The sequence below is a fragment of the Polyodon spathula genome, chromosome 3 (assembly GCF_017654505.1).
Source record: "Polyodon spathula isolate WHYD16114869_AA chromosome 3, ASM1765450v1, whole genome shotgun sequence".
NCBI classification, from domain to species: Eukaryota; Metazoa; Chordata; class Actinopteri; order Acipenseriformes; family Polyodontidae; genus Polyodon; species Polyodon spathula.
The window spans coordinates 34739116-34763070 of NC_054536.1; the positions used below are offsets into that span (position 1 = coordinate 34739116).

The following is a 23955-nucleotide window of genomic DNA, read 5'->3' on the forward strand; positions in this document are numbered from 1 at the left end:
AATACTCGGCAGTTGGACCCAGATATTTCAAATTTTGATTAATCAGTCCATAAGACCGACTTCCACTCCTCAAATGTCCAGTTTCTGTGTTTTTTGGCCCAGGCAAGTCTCTTAGTCTCTTATTCTGCACTCTTAACAATGGTTTCTTTGCAGCAATTCTTCCAGTTAGTCCAGTTTTACGCAATCTCCTCTGAACAGTTGATGTTGAAACATCTGTACTTCTAGTAGCATTTAGCTGAGCTTGTATTCTGGGGCCCTTGGCCTGCCTGACCTTGTTCGGTCCTCATGACTGCCAGTTTCTTCAAATCATTTGATGGTCTTGGCCACAGCAGTTGCAGACACTTGCGAACTTGTGCCTATGCTACCTATATTTATAGTAATCATGGACCCTCACCTGTTAACAATAATTGGTGACAAAAGGTTAATTAGGTAACATGCTAGTTAACTCAGAGAACATCTAACAAAGACACTTCCTACTTAGGCCAGTGTTCTAACACCGTGTTATACACATTTCAAACTTAACTGACTCGCTTCAGACTGAAATCCCCTTGCTTTGGGTGACCATTTCATTGAAATTGACAAGATTTACATTTTCATTTAAAAATTACATTTTTGAATACAGTTCACTTATGATTATGAGCTTGTATAAGTACGTGTGTCATGCAATGAAATATTAAGTGTTTATAGACAAGTTTATATGTTAAAAGCATAGATAATCATGAAAAACCTGATTTCAAGCAAGTATACTCAAACTTTTGACTGGTACTGAGTGTGTGTGTATATATGTGTGTGTGTGTGTAAAATGTGTGTGTGTGTGTGTATATATATATATATATATATATATATATATATATATATATATATATATATATGTGTGTGTGTGTAATATATATATGTTACACACACTTACTGGATTCTGCTGAGTCAATGGCAGGGGGGCGTAAAGTTCTTGTTAAGGCAAAAGTGTGTGGAGGGGGGGCAGAAATTGCATGCATTATTAACATTAGGTAGATAGATTACGTTTACAATTAGGCATGCTTAAAATTCAAAGTTAGCGCATAGCACACAGTCACACTAAAGAGTCAAGAACTGCAGTTAACATATTTAATGACTGGTGGAATACAATTCAAAGCTGCTGCAGTATGTCCACTGTTTTGCCATTTTAAATCTTTTCACAAAACAATCTACTTTTAAAGCTACAGTGGGTCGTGCAAAAGCACATAATGAAAAACACTTTGTAGGTGAAAAATGCTAAAATAGAAGTCACCGCATTAAAAAGAAATATAAACACGTGAAATGTTTGGTCCACTAAAATAAAGGGCTTTACATAATCTCAATATAATGAATTAACGTAGTATCCAAAGTAGCACTATAGCATTAAAGTGTTAAATACAAAAACATGCCTGAGTTACAAGCTCTTGCAGTGTCTAAAAATCCAAACTGTGGATTGTAGCGTAACAACAGGATAGCGTAATCAATCAGACTGTGGAGTCTGTATCATCTGATCCGAAACTCCTGAACTCTTCGTCTTCTGAACCTTCATCATTGATGATGCAAGCGCAGAGCAACTACTACTAGGCAGTTTTTTCTATTCACGTGAGCCGCGATATTTCCCTTCAGGCATTATTTGCGCATTGTTATAAAAAATCTGAAATTAATGGTGAAAATTTGACTTTCAGCTAAAAGTTGGTGGTTGGGGATCATTCAAACCGGGGTGTTCACTCAGCAGAATCAGGCATATATATAATTTGTGACAACTCTGACACGCGTTCCGGACGTTTAGCCCTGTCCTCAGGTGTAAAAGAAGAGAGCAACCATGGAAGTTGTGGTTTAAACAGGTTGGTGCCTTTGTGGTTTTTAACAGATGTTAACAAAACAAAAACCTATTTCCGCCTTGGAGTTCAAATTAAACTCTGAAGTTCCGTTGTCTAATAACCTGGCATCTAAGCTGCTTACCGGCCGCTTGAAAATCAACCAATATTTATACAGTTTGTTAATACAGTTGTTACCTTCTACAAAAGGGTTGTGTGGGTTCTTTCAGTACATCAGCCTAGTACAAAAACAAGCCGTGAGCAGGGCTCCAGCCTTGCTTAAATACCCATATTTAAAACCCAGGTGAAAACAATTACTTAACCCAGGGTAAGCGCACATCGGCCCATGTAAGCCCAGGCATTCTGGGAAATGTAGTTCAGCTGCTTGGGTTTAACAAGCAGGACTACATTTTCCTTTTGCTATTTTTTAAACAGGGTACAGGCTGCGCATTCTAGGCGGCCTTATAAGTAACCAGGAAGTATCCTGTGTGTGGAGCATGTGTTGCAAATGCCTTTACACTGTTTTTTTTTTATGGAAAGAAAACGTTAAACCATATGGCAATACAGTGCTTAAATGTATTCAAATATTATATAACAGCTTACACAAAGAAAACAATTGCGCAGATAGAAAAACAATTGTCATGTGACTTTTTTGGATTCTGGGTGTTTAGACCAAATGCTTTTAGATGTGATGTTTACATCAGTGTTTATACAGAGATCTTTTCTGTGATTCGCTTGGTGAAGTTCGATATCATTCTCATCAAATAAAAAATAACTCTTTGGAGGCAGTATTTTCTTTGAGCCCATTCTGCATCTCATGTTATTTATGTACATTCCAGCTGAAGTAATAAATACTTGTGCTTTAGTGCAGTTTTTTTATTCACAAACCCACTGATGTGGACTATAGTTATGCCTTTTTTTCTCAATTCTTGTTTTTGAAGTGCGTAGGTTGATGTCAAAGGGGATCTTGGTTCAGTACTTCCCCCTTCATGATAAAGAAGAGCTGAAAAAACTCTCATACTCCTGGTACGGCAAGATCCAGCTTTCCTATCAGCCTCTTGGTAAGTGGCGCTTATAACCAAGTCTTTATAGCAAACACTTTAATTACAGTCGCATGTTTCCACCCCTGCACTACAGAGGACAGCATTCTGCCTGCCGTGACAATGTCGCAGGACAGCAATTGTGGATTTTCTGCAAAGCTTTCAGCAGTACTTTATTATAGTTCCTCATTCATGACAACATTTATTATCTAAATAACAGCTGGGGTCGCTTTTGTCATCTGTTGAATGCTTTTGGCAAAGAAAAACAAGATTAAGAAATTCACCAGTGATAAATATTTTTTTTCAAGCCTCCAATTCATCACTTAATAGGATTGTGAATTATATTCCGAGGGCTGGATTACGCCAAATTCCAAAGTGAATAAATTAATTAGATGCCTTTTTTGATGAGCATGTGAGCTGACTCTATTCTGTGTGTTTTGTAATGGGATGCAATACATTTGTCATTTTGTTCCCTGCATCAGTATAATTATTTTAGGTTTATGTACTACTTATTGTTGTAAAGTCTTAAGTGTTGTGACAAAGTGGTTTGCAGTGTGCAGGTGTCGTAGTGATGTGGTGCTCAGGAATAAAACACACAAAACAGTTCACAGTGAAACAGCTCTTTTTTTGGCAGGGTTGCTTGCAGGCAACACTTAAATAATAAGCAAGGGCTGTACACAGCAATGTGTATCGCTCCATCCAAAACAGTGGGTTCAGTCCCAAAATAGTACGACACGATATGTAATACACACATACAGTGAGTGCTCTTGGTATAGATGGTGAAATACAGTAATGTGCACAGTAGTGATGTGAAGTCTGGGTTTGGAAACTGGCCCCTTAGCAACAGATCCGGATAGTTTAGCCGTCTAACAATGACAAATATAACAGTTACTGACAGGACCAAACATACAAAACACTCCCAGTTAGTACACAGGTTTTTCTTCATAAGTCTTTGCGTAACCATAACACAAGGAACAGATTGCTTGGCCATGTCCCCTTTGCAATCACATCCATTTCCATGAGTGACACATCGCCTACTGCGTTAAGGCGATGACTTCTGGTATTGTGGCTCCGTCCCCTTTCTGGATGGCTGACTTCCGACTGACCCTGGAATGAACTGTCAAACCATCCAGTCCGGGGCACACTGTTCCTGTTATACAGTGCCCTCACAGGTCGGGAGGGAGATTGTTGCCTCAGATTCATTCGCTCTCTGTCACAAGTGTATAATAGTTTGCCAGAACATTATCAGCACTAAAGTAACTTATATTGTTATGCAACCTAAGAAGAGTGGAGATATCAGAATTAGTAAATTGAAAATGTTCTGTACTGAGTAGAAACCATAAAACAAACCTACTGTCATGCATCACCTCTTTTTTCAGTACCATGGCTTAATCCTTCTCATTATTTCCCTGACAGATGACATCCGTCACTACTTCGGAGAGGCAATTTCCATGTACTTCGGATTCTTGGAGTATTTAACATTTGCCTTGATCCCCATGGCCTTAATAGGAATACCTTACTATTTGTTTGCCTGGGAAGATTTTGAAAAATACACATTATTCGCCACGTTCAACCTGGTGTGGTCTACAGTGCTTCTGGAAGTGTGGAAGCGGTGCTGTGCCTCGCTGGCTTACAGGTGGGGTACCCTCATTAGGAAGAAAGAGTTTGAGGAGCCGCGGCCAGGCTTCCATGGTGTTTTGGGAATAAACGTGGTGACCGGGAGAGAGGAGCCTGTCTACTCCAGCTTCAAGAGGCAGCTGCGGATCTATCTGGTCTCGGTGCCCTTTGTCCTGCTGTGCCTTTACTTCTCTCTCTACATCATGATGATCTACTTTGACATGGAGAACTGGGCCCTAGGCTATCACGAAGAAGAGCAGTCCGTCTGGAGCAGCCTGGTGCTGTTTTTGCCCAGCGTCATCTACGCCATCGTCATTGAGATCTTGAACAGGATATACCGCTACGCCGCAGAGTATTTGACTGGGTGGGGTGAGTACTTTTACTTATTTTTGTATCTTTGTCAAAAATATATATAATATATATAATATATATATGATATATTATATATATATATATATATAGATTAGGCAGTTAACGTTTGATCAGGCAGTGTAGTTTGAGGTCTTTTCCTAAACCAATCTGCATTTAAGAAGTATGCATTGCTATAGATGTGTATCTATTTAATCAATCCATTTTTTATTTCAGAAATGTAAAAAATATGGTAGTAATACTGTAGGTTTGCATGGTGGTTTAAGTAAGATAAGTCCAAAAGAAACTGCAGACCAATTAACAAAAGCAATATATTAATAAGTGTATCTATTATGGGTGTGTAGTTATATTTATGTTTTGTGAAAAGTAACTTTTATTTGAAAATAATTAAATACAAATTGTAAATAATTGAAAATAATTAAATACAGATTGCAGAAAGTAACTATTTGAAATATTTAAATATGGTTTGTGGAAAGCAGTTATCATGTGAAAATATTTAAATATGAGTAAAGTAGAAATGCATTGAAATACTTTAAACTCTTCATAAATATGTAGCTGTAACATACAGCAGCCTAAATATTATCCTGCATTCTAAGCAGGTTAAGCCTTGTCCTTGTTGACCACTCAGTTATCTTTGGGAAACTGCTCAATTTCAATTAGATTTAATTTGATCAATTAATTGAAATATTTTAATATTTTATTTCAATGGGTAAATATTTGAAAACAATGAAATATCTTTAACCACTGGTTTAATGGCCTGTTTTGAAGTTATTGAATTGAACATATTTAGCATTTTCCTCGTTAGAAATCCCCCTCAACCACCATGTGGTAATTGCAAGACTTGGTACATAATTATACACTTAGGGTGATAATTAGGTTTAGTTTTTGATTATCCATTAATTGTTTGGGAAGAGTTGAATATGTTTGAATGAAAAATATATATATATATATATATATATATATATATATATATATATATATATATATATATATATATATATATATATATATAGTTAACTTACTAATTGAAAATTTTATAAAAATACATGTATTGTTTTACTGAAAAAAGAAAATTATTTCAATTCAAATAATATTTGACTTTGTGCAATTAAAGATTGAAGACTTATTTATATACACATGCATTTTTGTTATAGTCTTTTTATTACTGATATCCATTATTACTTTTTTTTAAAAATCTACTTTTATTTAAAATAGTCTTTTTTTTAGTCTTTTTGTGCTATTTTAATGTTTTATTATGCTGTGTGTAATATGTTTTCTGTAAAGCACCTTGGGTTCTATGACATAAGGTGCTATATAAATGAAATAAAATAAATAAATAAATACCATGGCTTGCACACTAATGAGCCGCTTCACACTGAATAAATCACTACGCACCACTACATTCTAAATTCCATGACAAACTGCCATTTCATTTATTAGTTACAAAACCACAACCAAAAACGGGTGACATTTCACCTATTTCCTTAATATATTTGGGGATTAAAATTGATAACTGGTACAACACCAACTTGCTGAGTGAAGACAACAGTCCACCTGGAAAAAATAAATACAGTAAGTCCACCAGCAACTGTCAAGAGTAGATGGGGAACAGCTAAATAAAATAGAAGAAAACAACTAAGAGATTGAGAAAACACTAAAAAACGACTGCATGGGCTGTTTATGTACTTAGACTGGCTTAAAGAAAAAAATATGGACATTCATTTTAAGGAAATAAGTCCAAAAAATCTCAACAACATTCAGGGGAGTTTATACCAGTGCAAGAAGTTCAACTGGCAACCAGTATTCAGAAATAACTCTGAGAGCTGGACTAAATGGATATTTTAAAAGTAGAAGTGTTAACATCTGTGCTGACAGCCAGTTTAAACCCAGCAGTAATGTATTCCTGTAAGTCATGAAAACTTTTAGAAAATTAGGTAGACAAGGCCAGACACTACCCCCCGAATTACCGGCCTGGATTTGAAGTGTATGCGGGAAACTGAGGCACTGTCCCCAGCAGCGTTCCCTCTGAGGTTGAAATGCGTGCATTTTTTGCAGTAACTGGCAACAACCTTCACACTCAGTTTACTAACTTTCGAAAGTTATTATCATAAGTATCAACCTCAATGGAGACTCCAGCTGCTCAAGGTAAACCTATTATTTTGAGAACATTATTACAAAGCATTAACATAAGCGTATTTGTGTTTGTCTTGCAGCTGATTCTCTGATTTCCCTCTGTAGAAATGCACGTCACATTAGTGCAGAGCTCGCTCGGGCACCAACGAATCTACAGGGTGGGCGAAGCAGGCGTCTGACGATTCTGCCTCTAGAGAGTGCTGCTTGGTGCTGCTCTTGAACTTTACAGTTTTTAACTCGTTGTATAATTGAATACTAAAATCAGTGAATCACAATCTTCCTGAATTATTTAGAAGTATAAATACTCCGGTAAACATAAATATAAATCACAATACTCACACTTAGAGTGACCACCCGTCCCTAATTGGGCGGGACAGTCCTGAAATGTAAAGATCAAGTCCCGGTTCCGGGCTTAATGCCTTCGGGACGGCATTTGTCCCAGATTCGTAGATACAGTCAAGTACAGTTTAGCACCACAGTCAAGCCATAGTATATCTGTTTATAGCGCATCATAGCACCACCCCTGCCACAATATATGTATATATGTACAATGAACAAAAATAAAAACTCAACATTTAAAGTGTTGGTCCCATGTTTCATGAGCTGAAATAAGATCCCAGAAATTTTCAATATGCACAAAAAGCTTATTTCTCTCAAATTTTGTGCACAAATTTGTTTATATCCCTGTTAGAGAGCATTTCTCCTTTGCCAAGATATTCCATCCACCTGACAGGTGTGGCATATCAAGAAGCTGATTAAACAGCATGATCATTACACAGGTGCACCTTGTGCTGGGGACAATAAAAAGCCACTCTAGAATGTGCAGTTTTGTCACACAACACAGTGCCACAGATGTCTCAAGTTTTGAGGCAGCGTGCAATTGGCATGCTGACTGCAGGAATGTCCACCAGAGCTGTTGCCAGAGAACTGAATGTTCATTTCTCTACCATAAGCCGCCTCCAACATTGCAGTACTACCAACCGGCCTCACAACAGGCTTCTTCACCTGCGGAATGATCTGAGACCAGCCACTCGGACATCTGATGAAATTGTGGGTTTGCACAACCGAAAAATTTCTGCTCAAACTGTCAGAAACTGTCTCAGGGAAGCTCATCTGCATGCTCGTCACCCTCACCAGGGTCTTGACCTGACTGCAGTTCGGCGTCGTAACCGACTTCAGTGGGCAATTGCACACCGTTGATGGCCGCTGGCACGCTGGAGAAGTGTGCTCCTTCACGGATGAATCCCGGTTTCAACTGTAGACAGCATGTATGGCGTCGTGTGGGTGAGCAGTTTGCTGATGTCAGCGTTGTGAACAGAGTGCCCCGTGGTGGTGGGGTTATGGTATGGGCAGACATAAGCTACGGATAACGAACACAATTGCATTTTATCGATGGCAATTTGATGCACAGAGATACCGTGACAAGATCCTGAGGCCCATTGTCATGCCATTCGTCCGCCGCCATCACCTCAATTTTCAGCATGATAATGCGTGGCCCCATGTTGCAAGGATCTGCACACAATTCCTGGAAGCTGAAAATGTCCCAGTTCTTCTATGGCCTGCATACTCACCAGACATGTCACCCACTGAGCATGTTTGGGATGCTCTGGATCGACATGTACGACAGCTTGTTCCAGTTCCCGCCAATATCCATCAACTTCACACAGCCATTGAAGAGGGGTGGGACAACATTCCACAGGCCACAATCAACAGCCTGATCAACTCTATGCGAAGGAGATGTGTCGCGATGAGGCAAATGGTGGTCACACCAGATACTGACTGGTTTTCTGATCCACGCCCCTACCTTTTTTTTTTTTTTTTTTTTAACGTATCTGTGACCAACAGATGCATATTTGTATTCTCAGTAATGTGAAATCCATAGATTAGGGCCTAATTAATTTATTTCAATTGACTGATTTCCTTATATGAACTGTAACTAAGTAAAATCTTTGAAATTGATGCATGTTGGGTTTATAATTTTGTTCAGTGTATATCCAGACGCGCTACCAGAAATCTTTCACATGATATGCACAACTGAACCACACCAACATCTCACCTCATGCCGATAACGACTCTGCATCAACATGCTGTAAAGAGTTTCAGTCACAGTGCTGCATTCTGTTCTTTCTTGAGTTTCCTTTTTAAAAAAATAATAAACACATCGTGCTGCCGTTGACACAGAACAGCAATTGCAGTGACAGCGAAATAGTCCACACCAATAAAAGCTACAAATAAATATTTGAAATAAAAAGCTTAAAGGAAAAACTAGCTGACAAATATTTTATACTGGTTCCATTTCTAATCATTTTACTCTCACAATCACTACAATTGATCATTACCCACCCAGTGTTCTTCAGGAGAAACAGAAAATATAATCAACACATTTGTTGAAAATACGCATTTAAGTGTAGAGTAATTGAAGTCATACCATGCACATTGTTATTTATTTTTTTGCTAGTTTATTCATCATGTGACTTCACTCTTTGCTGAAACGCAACATGGCAGCAGCACCAACGAAGAAAAAAAGCAATGTTTCAGTAAGACAGAGTTAAAAGAAGTCTGCTTATCTATATGAGGATGGTGCGATAGTATTCATAGTTTTGCTGTAATTCGCGTGATCATGTACAGTCAATACTAGTAAATATCATAATGCCAGTCGTAAACACGTAGAGAATAAGAAAAGACTGCAACAATGGCAAAGCACTGCATTCATTTTTCTATGCTGAAAAACTAAGACCTAAGGTACTGCGCTCAAGGTGGAGCTTTCAAGAAGTAAGTAAGCTAAATTAATTGCATATTTCATTATTGTTTAGTTTATTTCTTTCCACGCTATCTGCCTTTAAAGAAGCTGTAATTAACCATTTGAAGCCATGGCCGTTTCTTAATTGAATTACATTTTCTAACGATGAAGAAATGAGCTCAAAACTATTTTTCTAGCTATACAATCCTTAAAGGAAATTGATCACTTGACTATGTAAAGGATGTAGTCACTACACTACACACCGTTGGTTTGATAAAGACATTCTGTCTGGAGACACACCTCTTTTTAAATCTTACAAATAACACTGCAGAATTAGGAAAGAAACAGATGAGAGGATTAATTATTAATTTACATTAAAAGGGGCGCTATTTAAATTATAATCGGGTAATACATAGCAGTCAACCTGTTTTAGAGCAATGTTCAGTCAACACGCCTTTATCAGTGTTTCATATTTTATCATCCCTGGTTATTATTAGAATGCCAGTAAAACGCTAACCTTAATGTGTGGAGTACTGTACACAGGATTACTCTCACATGACATTGCTGGACTGTTACTATACAGTTTCATATTTTATTGTTATTGTTATTTTAAATGCCAGCAAAGCTAAACGGATCTTTTCAGAACACCTTTATTTGTAGACTGAACTACTGTGTTAGTGGAAGACACAAAATATGATTCTCACAACTGTGCTGGACATTTGGTTTTCTAAACTGTTGTATTAACTCTTAGGTTTTCCCGCTTATTTTAATGCCAGCAATGAAAGGGTGTTTGAACTAACAAAAACATCTTTTGAGATCCGAAAGGATGAAAACGGACTTGAATATGTGTGCCTCGCATATAACAAGGTCACAAACTTACCTCAAGGTCCGGCTACAGCATTCATTGCAGCTGCTCTCCTCCCAAAGATCTTCTATATACACAAGATAGCCAATTCTGTGGAAATTATATATACAGCTCTGGAAAAAATTGAGACCACTGCAAAACTATCAGTTTCTCTGGTTTTACTATTTATAGGTATGTGTTTGGGTAAAGTGAACATTTTTGTTTTATTCTATAAACTACTGACAACATTTCTCCCAAATTCCAAATAAAAATATTGTCATTTAGAGCATTTATTTGCAGAAAATGACAACTGGTCAAAATAACAAAAAAGATGCAGTGTTGTCAGACCTTGAATAATGCAAAGAAAATAAGTTCAGATTCATTTTTAAACAACACAATACTAATGTTTTAACTTAGGAAGAGTTCAGAAATCAATATTTGATGGAATAACCCTGATTTTCAAGCACAGCTTTCATGCGTCTTGGCATGCTCTCCACCAGTCTTTCACATTGATGTTGGGTGACTTTATGCCACTTCTGGCACAAAAATTACAGCAGCTTGGCTTTGTTTGATGGCTTGTGACCATCCATCTTCCTCTTGATCACATTCCAGAGGTTTTCAATGGGGTTCAGGTCTGGAGATTGGTCTGGCCATGACAGGGTCTTGATCTGGTGGTCCTCCGTCCACACCTTGATTGACCTGGCTGTGTGGCATGGAGCATTGTCCTGCTGGAAAAACCAATCCTCAGAGTTGGGGAACATTGTCAGAGCAGAAGGAAGCGTTTTCTTCCAGGAAAACCTTGTACTTGGCTTGATTCATGCCAAAGCTGCCCGATTCCAGCCTTGCTGAAGCACCCCCAGATTATCACCGATCCTCCACCACATTTCACAGTGGGTGAATGAATCAAGCCAAGTACAAGGTTGTCCTGGAAGAAAACTTGCTTCCTTCTGCTCTGACAGTGTTCCCCAACTCTGAGGATTCTTTTTTGTTATTTTGACCAGTTGTCATTTTCTGCAAATAAATGCTCTAAATGACAATATTTTTATTTGGAATTTGGAAGAAATGTTGTCAGTAGTTTATAGAATAAAACAAAAATGTTCATTTTACCCAAACACATACCTATAAATAGTAAAACCAGAGAAACTGATAATTTTGCAGTGGTCTCAATTTTTTTCAGAGCTGTGTGTGTGTGTGTGTGTGTGTGTGTGTGTGTGTGTGTGTGTGTGTGTGTGTGTGTGTGTGTGTGTGTGTGTGTGTGTGTGTGTGTGTGTGTGTGTGTGTGTGTGTGTGTGTGTGTGTGTGTGTGTGTGTGTGTGTGTGTGTGTGTGTGTGTGTGTGTGTGTGTGTGTGTGTGTATATGTGAACATAATGCAATTGCAGAAGTCTACCAGATTAGATTTCAAAATGTCACGTTTTTTAAAATTATCAATTTTTCGTTAAGTATATGTAAAATTACAAAGCGTTCTGTAATTCAATATGTTACCGTAACGTTATTCAGTAGGTTTCAATCAACTTTATGAAACAAAACTAGTTAATACTCTAGGGTGATGCAAACGTGCCCATCACAGCCCCGACAAGTAGTTCCTGAAACCATCTCTGACAGGGATTTACCAGTTAATGGAAACGCTGTGTAATAAACCATGTTAATTACTCAACACAAAGCAAAGCGCTCCCTCAGTTGCACTTGTTTACACAAATATTGAGTAACAATCAAGAACAATCCTACATTTAATGTGGAAGCTTTAATAATCAAACTAACTCAAATCACTCCTACTTTATATGCAGTTATTTGTCTTACCATTCTTTGATCCTTTTGATGGAAAATTATTTGTATTTCACTTTACTTCTTTCCTTAGAATTGATTCATGTCGGATTATTGTGGGACTGTAGTAATCTGTCACCATTTGTATTTATTTCTGTAGCACATTGAAATTATTGAATTAGTTATCCCATATATTTTTTCTGCTACAAAATCTGGAGAATACAGATATTGCTTAACTCTGTGTGTAAGAACAGCTGCTGGGAACAAATGTTTGAAAACCACAAATACACAACATCAGCTGATATTTCAGAAAACATTTGAGATGTATATTTGCAGGGTAAAGTAGAACACTAAACCTCTGACCTCCAAATTGTAGTCTTGTGACTGTGTTGTTGCATGTAGTCACTGGTTTCTGAAATCTCATTCACAGTGTACTGAGCCAGGGGGGGGCAGTGCATTTGGTTGTTTTTTTAAGCATGGTTATAATTAGGCTTGCTACTATTCGGTTTTTATTTTTTTGTCAAATTGACGAATAATATCGACGTTTATTTTAGAAAGAATTTACCGGGTGTTTTTTCAATCTTTATTTTTCAATTCAAGTAGAGAGTGGGTGAAATCAACCTTTATGTTTTAAAAAAAAAAAACAGACTTTTTATGCCATTGAAAAACTTCTAATTTAGCAAAGCCCCTTTATCACATTCTAACTGAAATAACATTTGGTCACAACAGAGCTATACCTTGTAAAGATGAAGGTCCTACACAAATTTAAAAAATGTCTCAAATAAACCGTTGAAAATGCAACATATAAAGTGTGTCACACAGACTTTTATACCATACATGTACAATTAAAAATATGAACAGAACAAAACATTAGATAGCTGAACAACACTAACTTCCACTTATTATCCAGAGTCTGAGCTCCACCCCTCTCCTGCTTCAGCACAGCTGGACTCAGAGTCACAGGAAGGCAAGGCAGACAGGCCTGCTTCGTCCTGCCGCGGAGACTTCAGCCGCTGGCCAGGGTATTGTGCATAATAGTCATTAAGTGTTTTTCTCGTTTGACCGATTTTCAAATCAAACTAGTAACTGTTACAGTATACCTAAAGCAAAAGCTCACATACACCTTAACCCGCTAATTTCAAAGTAGGCTCTTTGAATGACAGGCGCTGTAGCTGGCAAATGAGAGCATTCCAGCACTGCTTCAGTGAACGAGATCTACCAGAACAGGGTGAAACTACAGTACTAACTGACCACTGAGATGACTGACAGCGACCCCCAGGTATTCAGAGTGGAATGGAGATGGGACAGACAGCAAGTATAAAAACTACACAAACTAGAGAGGATTTCTAAATGATTATTTTTGGTAAGAAGATTAAAAAGGGGTTTTACAGACGTTTATTGTATATAAATTTATTTCAGTTAAACTCGTATTTTTTGAGAATTCGACGTTTAGAGCTTTACCAATTTAAACGTTTAGAGGTTTAGATTTAATATCGAAAAGTAGCAAGCCAAGTTATTTACTACATAGTATACAAGGTGGCCCTAATATAAAATATGGGGGGGGGGGGGGGTTACAGTCCATCAATACAATGGCATAAAGCTGCAAAAACTGTACTTTGTGTCTTGAGCTATACCAGCTGTGCTGATTATGAGAAATGTGTCATTATGATGATAATATGATTATGGCAGTACTGAGTATTGTTGCTTGCATGTTTTGTTTCAGAAAACCATAGATTGGAATCATCATACCAGAATCATTTAGTTCTGAAGGTCTTGGTGGTAAGTAAGCATACCTTGTTGTTAAGCCAAACCTGAAATAAATGTGGTAGGAATAAAAATGTCAACTACAAAGTGATAAGGGTTGCTGTGCAAGTAGCACGGACGCTAGTACGCGATATGTCAACAGATTTTAAAACCATTAAGGGATTCATATACAAAGTATACCCAAAGTACACATACAAAATGTCTTCATACACAACTGTTTTGATAACTTTCTGTTATGGACTTTGGGAAACCTAATTATAGCCACAGATAGTGGTTTTAATCATATCCTGTACTGAATTAAAAAAGTATGCTGCAAAAATTGTTGGAGTCTTCTTTGCCTGGCATTTTGATATTTTGAAAGCAGGATTTGATCTCACCTATTCCCATGTGAACATTATTTCAGACGTTTATTTGATTTTTAATGCTATTTTTCCGTAACATTTGTAAACAAAAAAAAAATGTTGAATGTCTTTTGCTTTATTTTCCATGCTGCGCTTCCCATTAAAGGAACATAACCTACAAACGTGAGTTGCTTCTGGGAGTTTGTGTTCTTGTAGGAAAAATAATTCAGAATGTTTGATTTATCTAAATGTTATGAGTGTTTGCCATTTATTTCATGTAAAATAACTCAAACTCCCAAAAGCTTCATTCATTGGCTTGCTTTTGAGTGCCAATCACTGCTATTCCTAGGAATGTGTGGATGTTGGAGCTAACTAGAGGCAGAAATAGCAAAAAGATCTAGCTACTCGTACACGACTGGTCAGAAACATGTCAAATGTAATGTAAAGTGTTAAATTGGGGGTCACACAAATATAGGATTTAAATACAAATGGGGTTATAGAATTCGAACTGGCTCCCAGAGAGAAAGACGTTGCTCTATAGACTCAATTTTTGCAGGACTTGTTTGATGAGGGAAGAGCCCCTCTACATTAAAGGTCTACTGGCAGTCATTCGGCTTGCCATGTCAAAGTTGACTTGGTCTCCCCAGGGGCTCAGATTTCTGGCGAGGCAATTTTTTGAAAGGTGTTTGGTGGCTTCGGCCACCAATGAATGACATTGTTTCTGCTAGAGGTTAAAAGTGGTGCTCAGTCCACTCTGTACGCGTCCATTTGTGCCCATGTATTTTATCGAGCTGTTATTGCTAAAGCGACTGTTTGCTTGCTATCACTTTGCAAAGCAGTTGAGCGAGATGCAGGCTTTGCGGTTGAGCGAGATGCAGGTTTTCTCCTTGGAGGGAGCCTGCTAGATTTATACAGAGGCCAGGACAAGGTTTACGCTCTGTACCAATCCTGCCTTTTGCTGAACAGTATCTTGGCATTCCATGTCAACCAGTCTGTGGATTTCGAGGCTTCTTTCTGCCTCCTTCCAGTTTGACAGGGAGCTGCAGCTCCATACGCTCTGCCAAATGCAGGCCCTGGTGTGCTATGTTGACAGGAAAAAAAGTTGGTCCTAACAATGTTTTGTCTGATCTGGGATGAAATCCCACAATCAAGCCCTATCTAAGCAGAGACTGTCCTAATGAATAGCAGACACAGGCAGGACTGCCTATGAGCTGGCCAACTTGCCTCCTACAGAAAACTCACTGCCCATTCCACCAGGGCTTGGCAACTTTGTGGGCTTTTTTTCAGGGTGCATCTGTCAAGGACATTACCAATGCAGTGGTGTAGACTACTCCCCATACCTTAACTAGGTTCTAGACTTAGGTTGTGGATCCTCAAAACCCTGGATTTAGAACAAGAGTGTTAAGGGTGGCTTCTCAGTCGACTTACAACACAAGCATAGAGGTGAGTTTCTCCCTCAGTTTTGTAGCCCTAGCTACTTGTTACTGCAGTTCCATATGGCTTTGCTATACTGACCCATTCGCTAATGGTTACATTTCGTACTTGATAGGGAATGTTAGGTTATAATCATAACCCTGATTCCCTGAAATAGAAATGTAACCATTAACCCTTAGTGGTCCATTTATTCAGTGCCTCTCAGGCGTGTCGGGTCCAATTTATTTTCACACGCGCTGTTTATTTTACATGCACTGTTTAAAAGTAATTTCAAAGTAAAACAAGTTTAAAAGGCTCTGCATATCAACAGGACACTTTAGTACTGCATCTCCAGCCCTACGCTGTTTTTATCACATATATAAATTACAAAGGAACCATTTTACCCCTACCCAAAAGAGGTGTTTTAAATACTCTATGCTGAATTACCTATCCAAATTTTGTGATTACAATTACAAAAGCAGTAAGTTGAGCCACAGATTTCAAAGCAAAAATTAGTTGCCTTTGCCTTGCAGAGCTTCAAAAAGTCCTTTCCAGGTACGCCAGTCAACCCCACAACAAGAAAGCATTAGATATCTTTTGTATGTATCACATTATCCATATCAGAAAAGTTTAATATGTTATAAGATTTGTTTATCAGGTGTGGTTTGTAGCAGAGTGCCCGGCCAGCCGGCAGAAATCTTACTTGCATCCCTGTACTGGTGAGACCACACTTAGAGTATTGTGTCCACCACGGTACCACAGGACATTCTTTTATGCCTGCTTTACATTTTGTTCATGTCTAATGAATCGTTGTGCAAATAAGAACCAATGCCGTGCAAACATGGCCAAACCCACAAGAAGAAAGCACTAACCCTAACCCAAACCCACAAGAAGAAAGCACTAACCCTAACCCTAACTCTAACCCAACCCTACAATATGAAAGCACTTGGTATCTTTTGTATGCATCACATTATCCATATCAGAAAAGTTGAATATGTTGTAAGATTTGTTTATCAGGTGAGGTTTGTAGCATTTAATGGAGAAAGTAACTTCAAGTGCATACAGTGTATATATAGAAGCTCAGATTTTAAACAGCAGTAATATGTACAGTTCCCAGACTAATACAGTATTTTCTTTCTTCCCTTTTTTTTTTAGTTCAACTTTTTGAACTGTTTCGCTTCCCTTTTCTACATTGCCTTTGTGCTTCACGACATGAAACTTTTAAGACAGGTGAGTGACACATTGTTTACAGGTGAGTGACACATTGTTTACAGGTGAGTGACACATTGTTTACAGATGCCAATGAGGGTAACTCGGAGCAGCTTTTTCAAACATAAACTGCAATCCAATAGTTGCTCAATCATCAATTTGGTTTAGGCATGTGGCCAATGCTTTTCACAACATCAAAAATTGATCATAAATTAAAATATTGTCAGCTACAAATATAAACTCATGCTTAAGACAAACAATATTTTCCAGCTAAGTTCAGGTTCACACAAATGTTTTTGTATCCTTGGAATCATCTAGGCTTTTTTATTATTATTTTTATTTATTTTTTTCTTGTCTCAATCCAAAAAAAAAAAATGTAGGTGATGCAAAAGTTGTGGCCATAGCTGTACCATCTCTCTCAGCAAAATGTAATAGTTGATAGTTTTTAAGTGAGGACATTTAATTTTACTATAACCATTAAAATATGTAGTATGTCAAATGTAATATGCTCTTAGCATTTTTGATTTTCTCTCTCATGAACACAAACTAATAAATTATGTTAGTATAAAAGCATAATTAATATAAAAAAAGTTTTCACCAATTTTCGATCCACTGGCCTTTGGCATGCTAGGCAAACATCCTAGCCACTACACTATAGCGACGTAATCACCTCACACAGAGAAGTGACAGGAAGGCAGGGAGAATGGAGCCGGTGTAGTGAGAGATACAGAGCGAGCAGTAACAAACAAGCACAACAACACATAACAAAAATAACGGGTCCCTAGGTTCTCCCACCCCCTTTCCGTCCCCAAGTCAATCAGTAATGCTTTTATTATTAGACAAGGACCTGGCGGCGGTTAATGGTTGTTTTTTTAGTTTTCACTGGAAAAAACAAATAAACCAGTTCAATATTCCAGTGTAGGGAGAGTAGAGGAACAGTATAAGGGATCTCCTTCTTTCTAACTTGAACAGAGGCTGAGATATCAGCAATGAAAATGTAAGGGAGGTACCTCACACTGCTACCTGAGGAAGTGCTGTCTGTCTTGGGCAAACCTCTCACTCGACAGTAGCTTATTTTTCACAAGAATGAAAGAACCTCATGAAAGAAAATCTCACTCATGACAAAATAAATGACATTCTAAATTCCTTTTTCACCAGAGTAGTTTTCGCCGGAACGGCTGCTTTTTTGTGAGACGTATGGTGAAAACAGATTTAAAAAGATAAAAAACACATTTCCCTCTCACAAAATGAAAAAACAATGTTAGAGTCAATTTTATGGAGTCACAATAATATACAGACATGTTATGGTTTACTAAAGGTATATGATTTTCAGGCAGTTAAAGTTTTTTTTAACCTGAAAACAAAATTTTTTTTCTGCCAAAAGAAAGTCCCTATAACAGGAACAGATTCACATTTTTTCAGGAAACCAGAAAAAAATATACGATTCTAGTCTCCTTGTACCCTAAAATTCTCAAACAAAAATTATAAACCATTTTGGAGCTGCAGACCTTTGAACAGGGTCAGAGTTATTACAGTATATACTGTTATACTGTTTTCAACACCCAGCCGAACCCATGCTCAAAAAACATTTATTTGTCAACAAGAAAATGTTACCACATCTGTGGTAGGGTAGAACAGAGCCCTGCACATAAACAGGGGGCAGGGCAAAGCCCTGATAATTTTAAATGTATTGTGTTTATTTAAAACAAGTGTTTTCTTTTGTTATTGTTTGGTTTGGATGTGGTCTACCAGACATCTCGTGAAATACATAAAAACCCTGTGCAGGAGGTGACCATATCCAGATTTATTTCTTGCTGATCTGGAGGTGGTCACCGGTATAAAAGCCTGCTGCTTTTGTTGTTCGGGAGGGTGTTCAAGAGGAGGAATGTGTGTGCAAGAGAGCGCGAGGTAAAGACGAAGAAACGAAAATCAAAGTAAAAGTAAACAAATGCTATGCATGCTGGAAATCACCAGCACGGTACTTGTTGTTATTTTGTTTTGTGATGGGTGAGATTTTTGTTTACAATAAAAACAGAGCAACATATCACTTTTCACCTATAGTACCTACCTGTGTGTGTCTCTGTCAGCTTTCTGATCTGGGAACGTCACTACTCAGCCAACCTGTCACAACATCACAACCTGTCACAACAAGAAAACCAGATTTGACTTGGCTCTAGTTTTTGGCTAACTGAGATCAGAGAGTACAGAAATCCAGTAGAAATAACTGTGTCCAAGCTTGACACACACCTGGCAGATTTAAGTTTTTGTGTAATGAAAAAAGATGGCAGTAAGTATGAAACCGGTAGTCTTTGTAGATGGCTAAGCTCTCAGCCCACTATTGTGGAAGCCTACTCTCTCTCCTTGTGTTACTGTTTCCTGTTAGCAACATGGCCCTTTTAACAACTTAATTTTCCAGTAGGATTCTGGGAAATGCGGCGTAGGCGATTCTTTCTCATGGCAGCTAACCAGGACTCAATTGGAGCTACCATATTCCTTTGCATTTAAGACACACTTTTTTAACCATGTTTTGCTTCTCAAAAATAGCCTGCCTCTTAAATTTGGGTACAGTGCAATGATATGTATTAAAATCGCCAACAAAAGACGTGACTATCCGAGTACACAGACAGCAACGTGACTGACTGCCAAGAAAAGATGAACCAAAACGTTACTGCCTGATCTCAAATCATCCATGACCTACTGGAAGCCATTTTCAAAGAAGCATCATTAGCTTCCTGAGGAAATCAAAGAGAAGCATTTACAATTTAATTGTTTCTAACAAACAGTGCTAGCTTGGACAGATTGAAAATGCTATTAAGACCCCTGTATTTTTCAACATGCCAAACAATACCACAGTTCACAAATTGGGAGAAAAACAGGTGTGAGTAATCCTGACTTGAAATGAGAAGCAGCACATAACTATAATTCGCTGTGTGATAGCAGGTGGATACGAATTGCCTCCATATGCATAAATTAGGTGGTATCTTTGAAAATGCATAGTTATTTGATATTTTCTCCTCAAATTAAAATTGCGAAACTCAAGTGTGTCTTAAATTCACAGGAATAAGGTAAATACAATCTGAATGGTTGCAGTTTATTTACCTGTAAAATAAAGAAGTGAATTATAAGACTGGTGAATATCTGAATGGTTGTCTGGTTTTGTTTTCAGAGCCTTGCCACTCTTCTGATTACATCACAAATCCTAAACCAAATTGTAGAGGCCTTTCTCCCTTACTGGCTTCAAAAGAGGCGCAACAAGAAGGTACACAAGAAGCTGGGACGCAGCAGTATGGACAAGGAACTGCCTTGGGCTGAGCAAGTGATGCTGGAAGCAGATATGGACACCTATTTAGTAAGTAGATGCACTCTGTGTCAGATGTTTGTGGACGGCAAATTGCAACAGAACATTATTATATCATGTGCATAGTTTTGTTTTCTTAAAAACCTCGATCTTATAGTTGGTTTATATACACAGTATGATATTATAAATGTTATTTTACAGACTTAGCAAAATGCTAATATATTGTTCTGAAGTGGTTCAAGGTAGTTAATCTGTGGAGCAGGGAAATAGATGAAGGCCCTGGAAATATACAAGGTCTGTTCCCATGCAAGCCAGGGATTGTAGTGAGTTCCCTTTGGGATCTTGATTTGTCTCTTTGTTTAGCATACCAATAGTACTGTCACTGATTTTAAGGAATTATTGGTTACAGATTACAGTACGAAGTGCCTAGAAGGTCTGTGGTGTTTTTTTCTAATAAACAAAATCCATTTATCAAACCTCCTTCTGCCAACACAAATGGAAGTAAAAAAAAATCCCAATATCTATTGTCACATTCATCAAAGCCAATATGCCAGGGTTTATCTAGAATAAGTACATATTTACAAGTGGCACAGCAGTAGCTTTGGAAAGTCAATGTTTTGCTCTTTGCCAAAGCATGTTTACTGCTCTACTCTATACAGTGACATGAGAAAAATGCTGTAAAATGCTAAATTACAGTGCAAGTATTTTTTTATTTTTTTATAAGGAAGGCTTGCTACATATTTGACATGGTCAAATGCAATGTAAGTTGAAAATTACTTAATTGATGACATGGTTTGGTAAAATGTGACTACCATGCATTCCTATATTATAATTTCTTAACAATGAGGATTATTTTTATTGGGTTTTTTTTTGTTCATTATCAGAAAACCAAGATGACATAAGTGTCCCCTACTCAAGATGTCAGTGGCATACACTGTCTGTTTACACCATCATGTTATGGTTACGGGACATGTATGGAAATATTGAGATGTCAGGTTTTAAAAAAATAATAATAAATTGCTGTGACCAAGATGGCTGTAGGGGTGACATCAGACCAGGAAAAGAATGGACAGGCTGTTTAGTGAATGAATGCGCTGATGCGCCGGTTTATTATGAATTAATAAAATAAAAGGTTTAAACTCAAAACACTTGAAAACAAAACGGCGCAGTGGCCAAAACTAACAGTATACACAATAAAAGTTTCTTTTAAAATATGTTTTCACAAATGACAGGTAGCCATGTTATAAGCGGTATAAACCACTTTGGGCCATGCGGTTATATACCACTTCTGGGGTAGTTAAAGGCGTGGCAAGGATTATGGGAACTGCACGGCCCGTCGTGGTTTATACTTTACATCTATCTATCTCTATCTCTGTCTCTATGTATGTGTGTGTATTAAACACTCTGGCCTAACCTTTAAAGGAGTTAATGTGTACAATTATATATAATAGTAACACTCAATTCTATGAATATTGGTGATGTTTTTTTTTTAAGATAATTAATTTTGTTACAGTCCAAACATATAACATTTTCTTTGTTTTCAATCATTAAGAATAACAATTAATAATCAATGAAAAGTAACAATAGCTTTTTTGAAACAAGATTCAAATTTGTAATTTTTCTACAATACATAATTTAATAGCGTATCAATACTTTTTATTAGTAAAAATGTTATTTTGCTTCAAATATGTATAAAATCAATTAAGTGTTATTATTAAGTTCCTAATAGAATTGTCTAGGATTGTAAACATTTAACAAAGCTGTCAACTGTCTTCTAATCACGCAGGGGCGGGTGGGAGGGTATTTGCAATGAGTGGCTCACAGATTATAGAATTTTAGACTCGAATAGGCAAGTTTTCTTTCTTTTGGCTCGGTACTAACGTAATTAATTCTGGGATGGGACCAACAACATGACAACAAATGTACTCTGAAAATATGGGCTTTATTAAAGAATGCCAGATGCCCTTGGGTAGCTGAGTTTTGGGACTGTTTCTATTTGATTTCGACATCTGTATAACTTGGCAAAGTGTTACCTTCACTTCTAACGTGCAACGTTCTAATGTGCAGTCTAAATGTTTGGGCAAGTCTTCACAACTCAGAGACAGAATGTTGACAACTGCTGTGGGATGCTTCATGCTTGCCTTCTGCAAATAACAGCACTCTGTTTTAGTAAGGAAACAAGTACCATTATTTTTAGGCTTTTATAGTGCTCTGAATGTTTAAACAGGCCCGTGAAATTTCACTGAAATTCCAATTTTATGCCATAACCTACCCAGAAAAAATGTGAAAGTTCTCCATGATTTTAGACCCCTATGTATAAACATAATACCGTCATGTTGATAAGCTTGTAAGGTATCTGTTTACAATGAGCCTTTGATGAAGGCAAAAGTAATTCTAGATATGAAGGTGCAGCTCAGGTATGTTCCTGCTTGTCTGTATTATAGATATATGCAAATTTCAGGTGCTGCTTGAGTAAAATGACTCAGGAGCATGTCTGCTCTTCAAAAGCATTTTAAACATATTGGATCTTATATGTGAATCTGGGGGTTATGTAGGCCATTCCAGAAGATAAACTGTCTGCCAGTCAGCTTACAGGCAGATGGTATCATTGTACTTTGCAAAATGTTTTGATTCATAGCTGCATTTGTTCGACCTTCAATCACATTAATGTCTCCAGTCCCTGAACTGCTAAAACATCACCCACAGCATGATCAAACTGCCATCAAGTTTAACTTCATTGAAAGCGTTCCCCTTTTTTGCCCTAACATGCTATGGTCAGTTTTTGGTGAAAAGTTATATTTTAGACTAATTGGAAAAGGGAATGCTGTTGAAGAATACTTCAGATTCTTGTTCCTATTTCTTGGGATATTTAAGATGGTTTGTTTTATGAATGTATTTAAAAGTGGTTTGCAGTGTGGTCTACTTGTATACAACTCTTCTGTGTTCTGTGTCCTTTGTACAGTTTCTCCTACCTGCTGTACCCATAGTTTTCTCTGGACGTCCACTTTCTTTCAAGCGTTTCAGTTATATTTGCTCTGTGATACTTCTTGATTATTGCTCTGATTTATGGATTTTGGTATTCCATATTTCTTTGATACTGCTTTGTAGCCATTTCCTTTGCTGTAACTTGCTGCCAGTGCTTTACTCAAACGTGAATCCAACTGCTGTGTTGCCAAAACATTCTCCTTCAACAGATGTTGGAAATAATTATCGTTTTTAACAGTCTATTGACTTTATAATGCAGCTTATTTACTGTGTAATGGTTTTCAATCAATGAATATATATTTTAATTAGTTCTGTTACATTTTTACGGACTTTTGCCAATAAGTTTGTCATTAACAAATAATTGAAATTGCTTAAGTGCTTGTTTTGTTTATAAAGATTGTTTGTTAAACTACCAGACATTTAGTTTTTTGGTCATTTTTACATTAATTAGTGGCTAATGTTCACTAAGGGGGTGATGTAAGTATAGGCACAGTGCAAATAATTGCGGATTCAAATTGCATTGTGGCCAGGCAATTATTTTAGAGGCATGCATTTGTTATCAATTGATCTACCTGGTTAAATAAATAAAGTTTAATACATTTTAAAAATGAAGGCAAAAAACACTGCTT

General features: G+C 37.4%; 1 protein-coding gene across 1 annotated transcript in view; it reads left to right on the top strand.

Annotated features, from left to right (window-relative positions):
- ano10a (anoctamin 10a) overlaps window positions 1–23955 on the top strand; it is a 55516-nt gene that overhangs the window by 12223 nt on the left and 19338 nt on the right. The window contains exons 5-9 of the mRNA XM_041245122.1: window positions 2753–2872; window positions 4268–4837; window positions 14040–14095; window positions 16990–17064; window positions 20210–20392. Coding sequence (XP_041101056.1) covers window positions 2753–2872; window positions 4268–4837; window positions 14040–14095; window positions 16990–17064; window positions 20210–20392 — 1004 coding nt within the window. The remainder of the gene's footprint in view (window positions 1–2752; window positions 2873–4267; window positions 4838–14039; window positions 14096–16989; window positions 17065–20209; window positions 20393–23955) is intronic.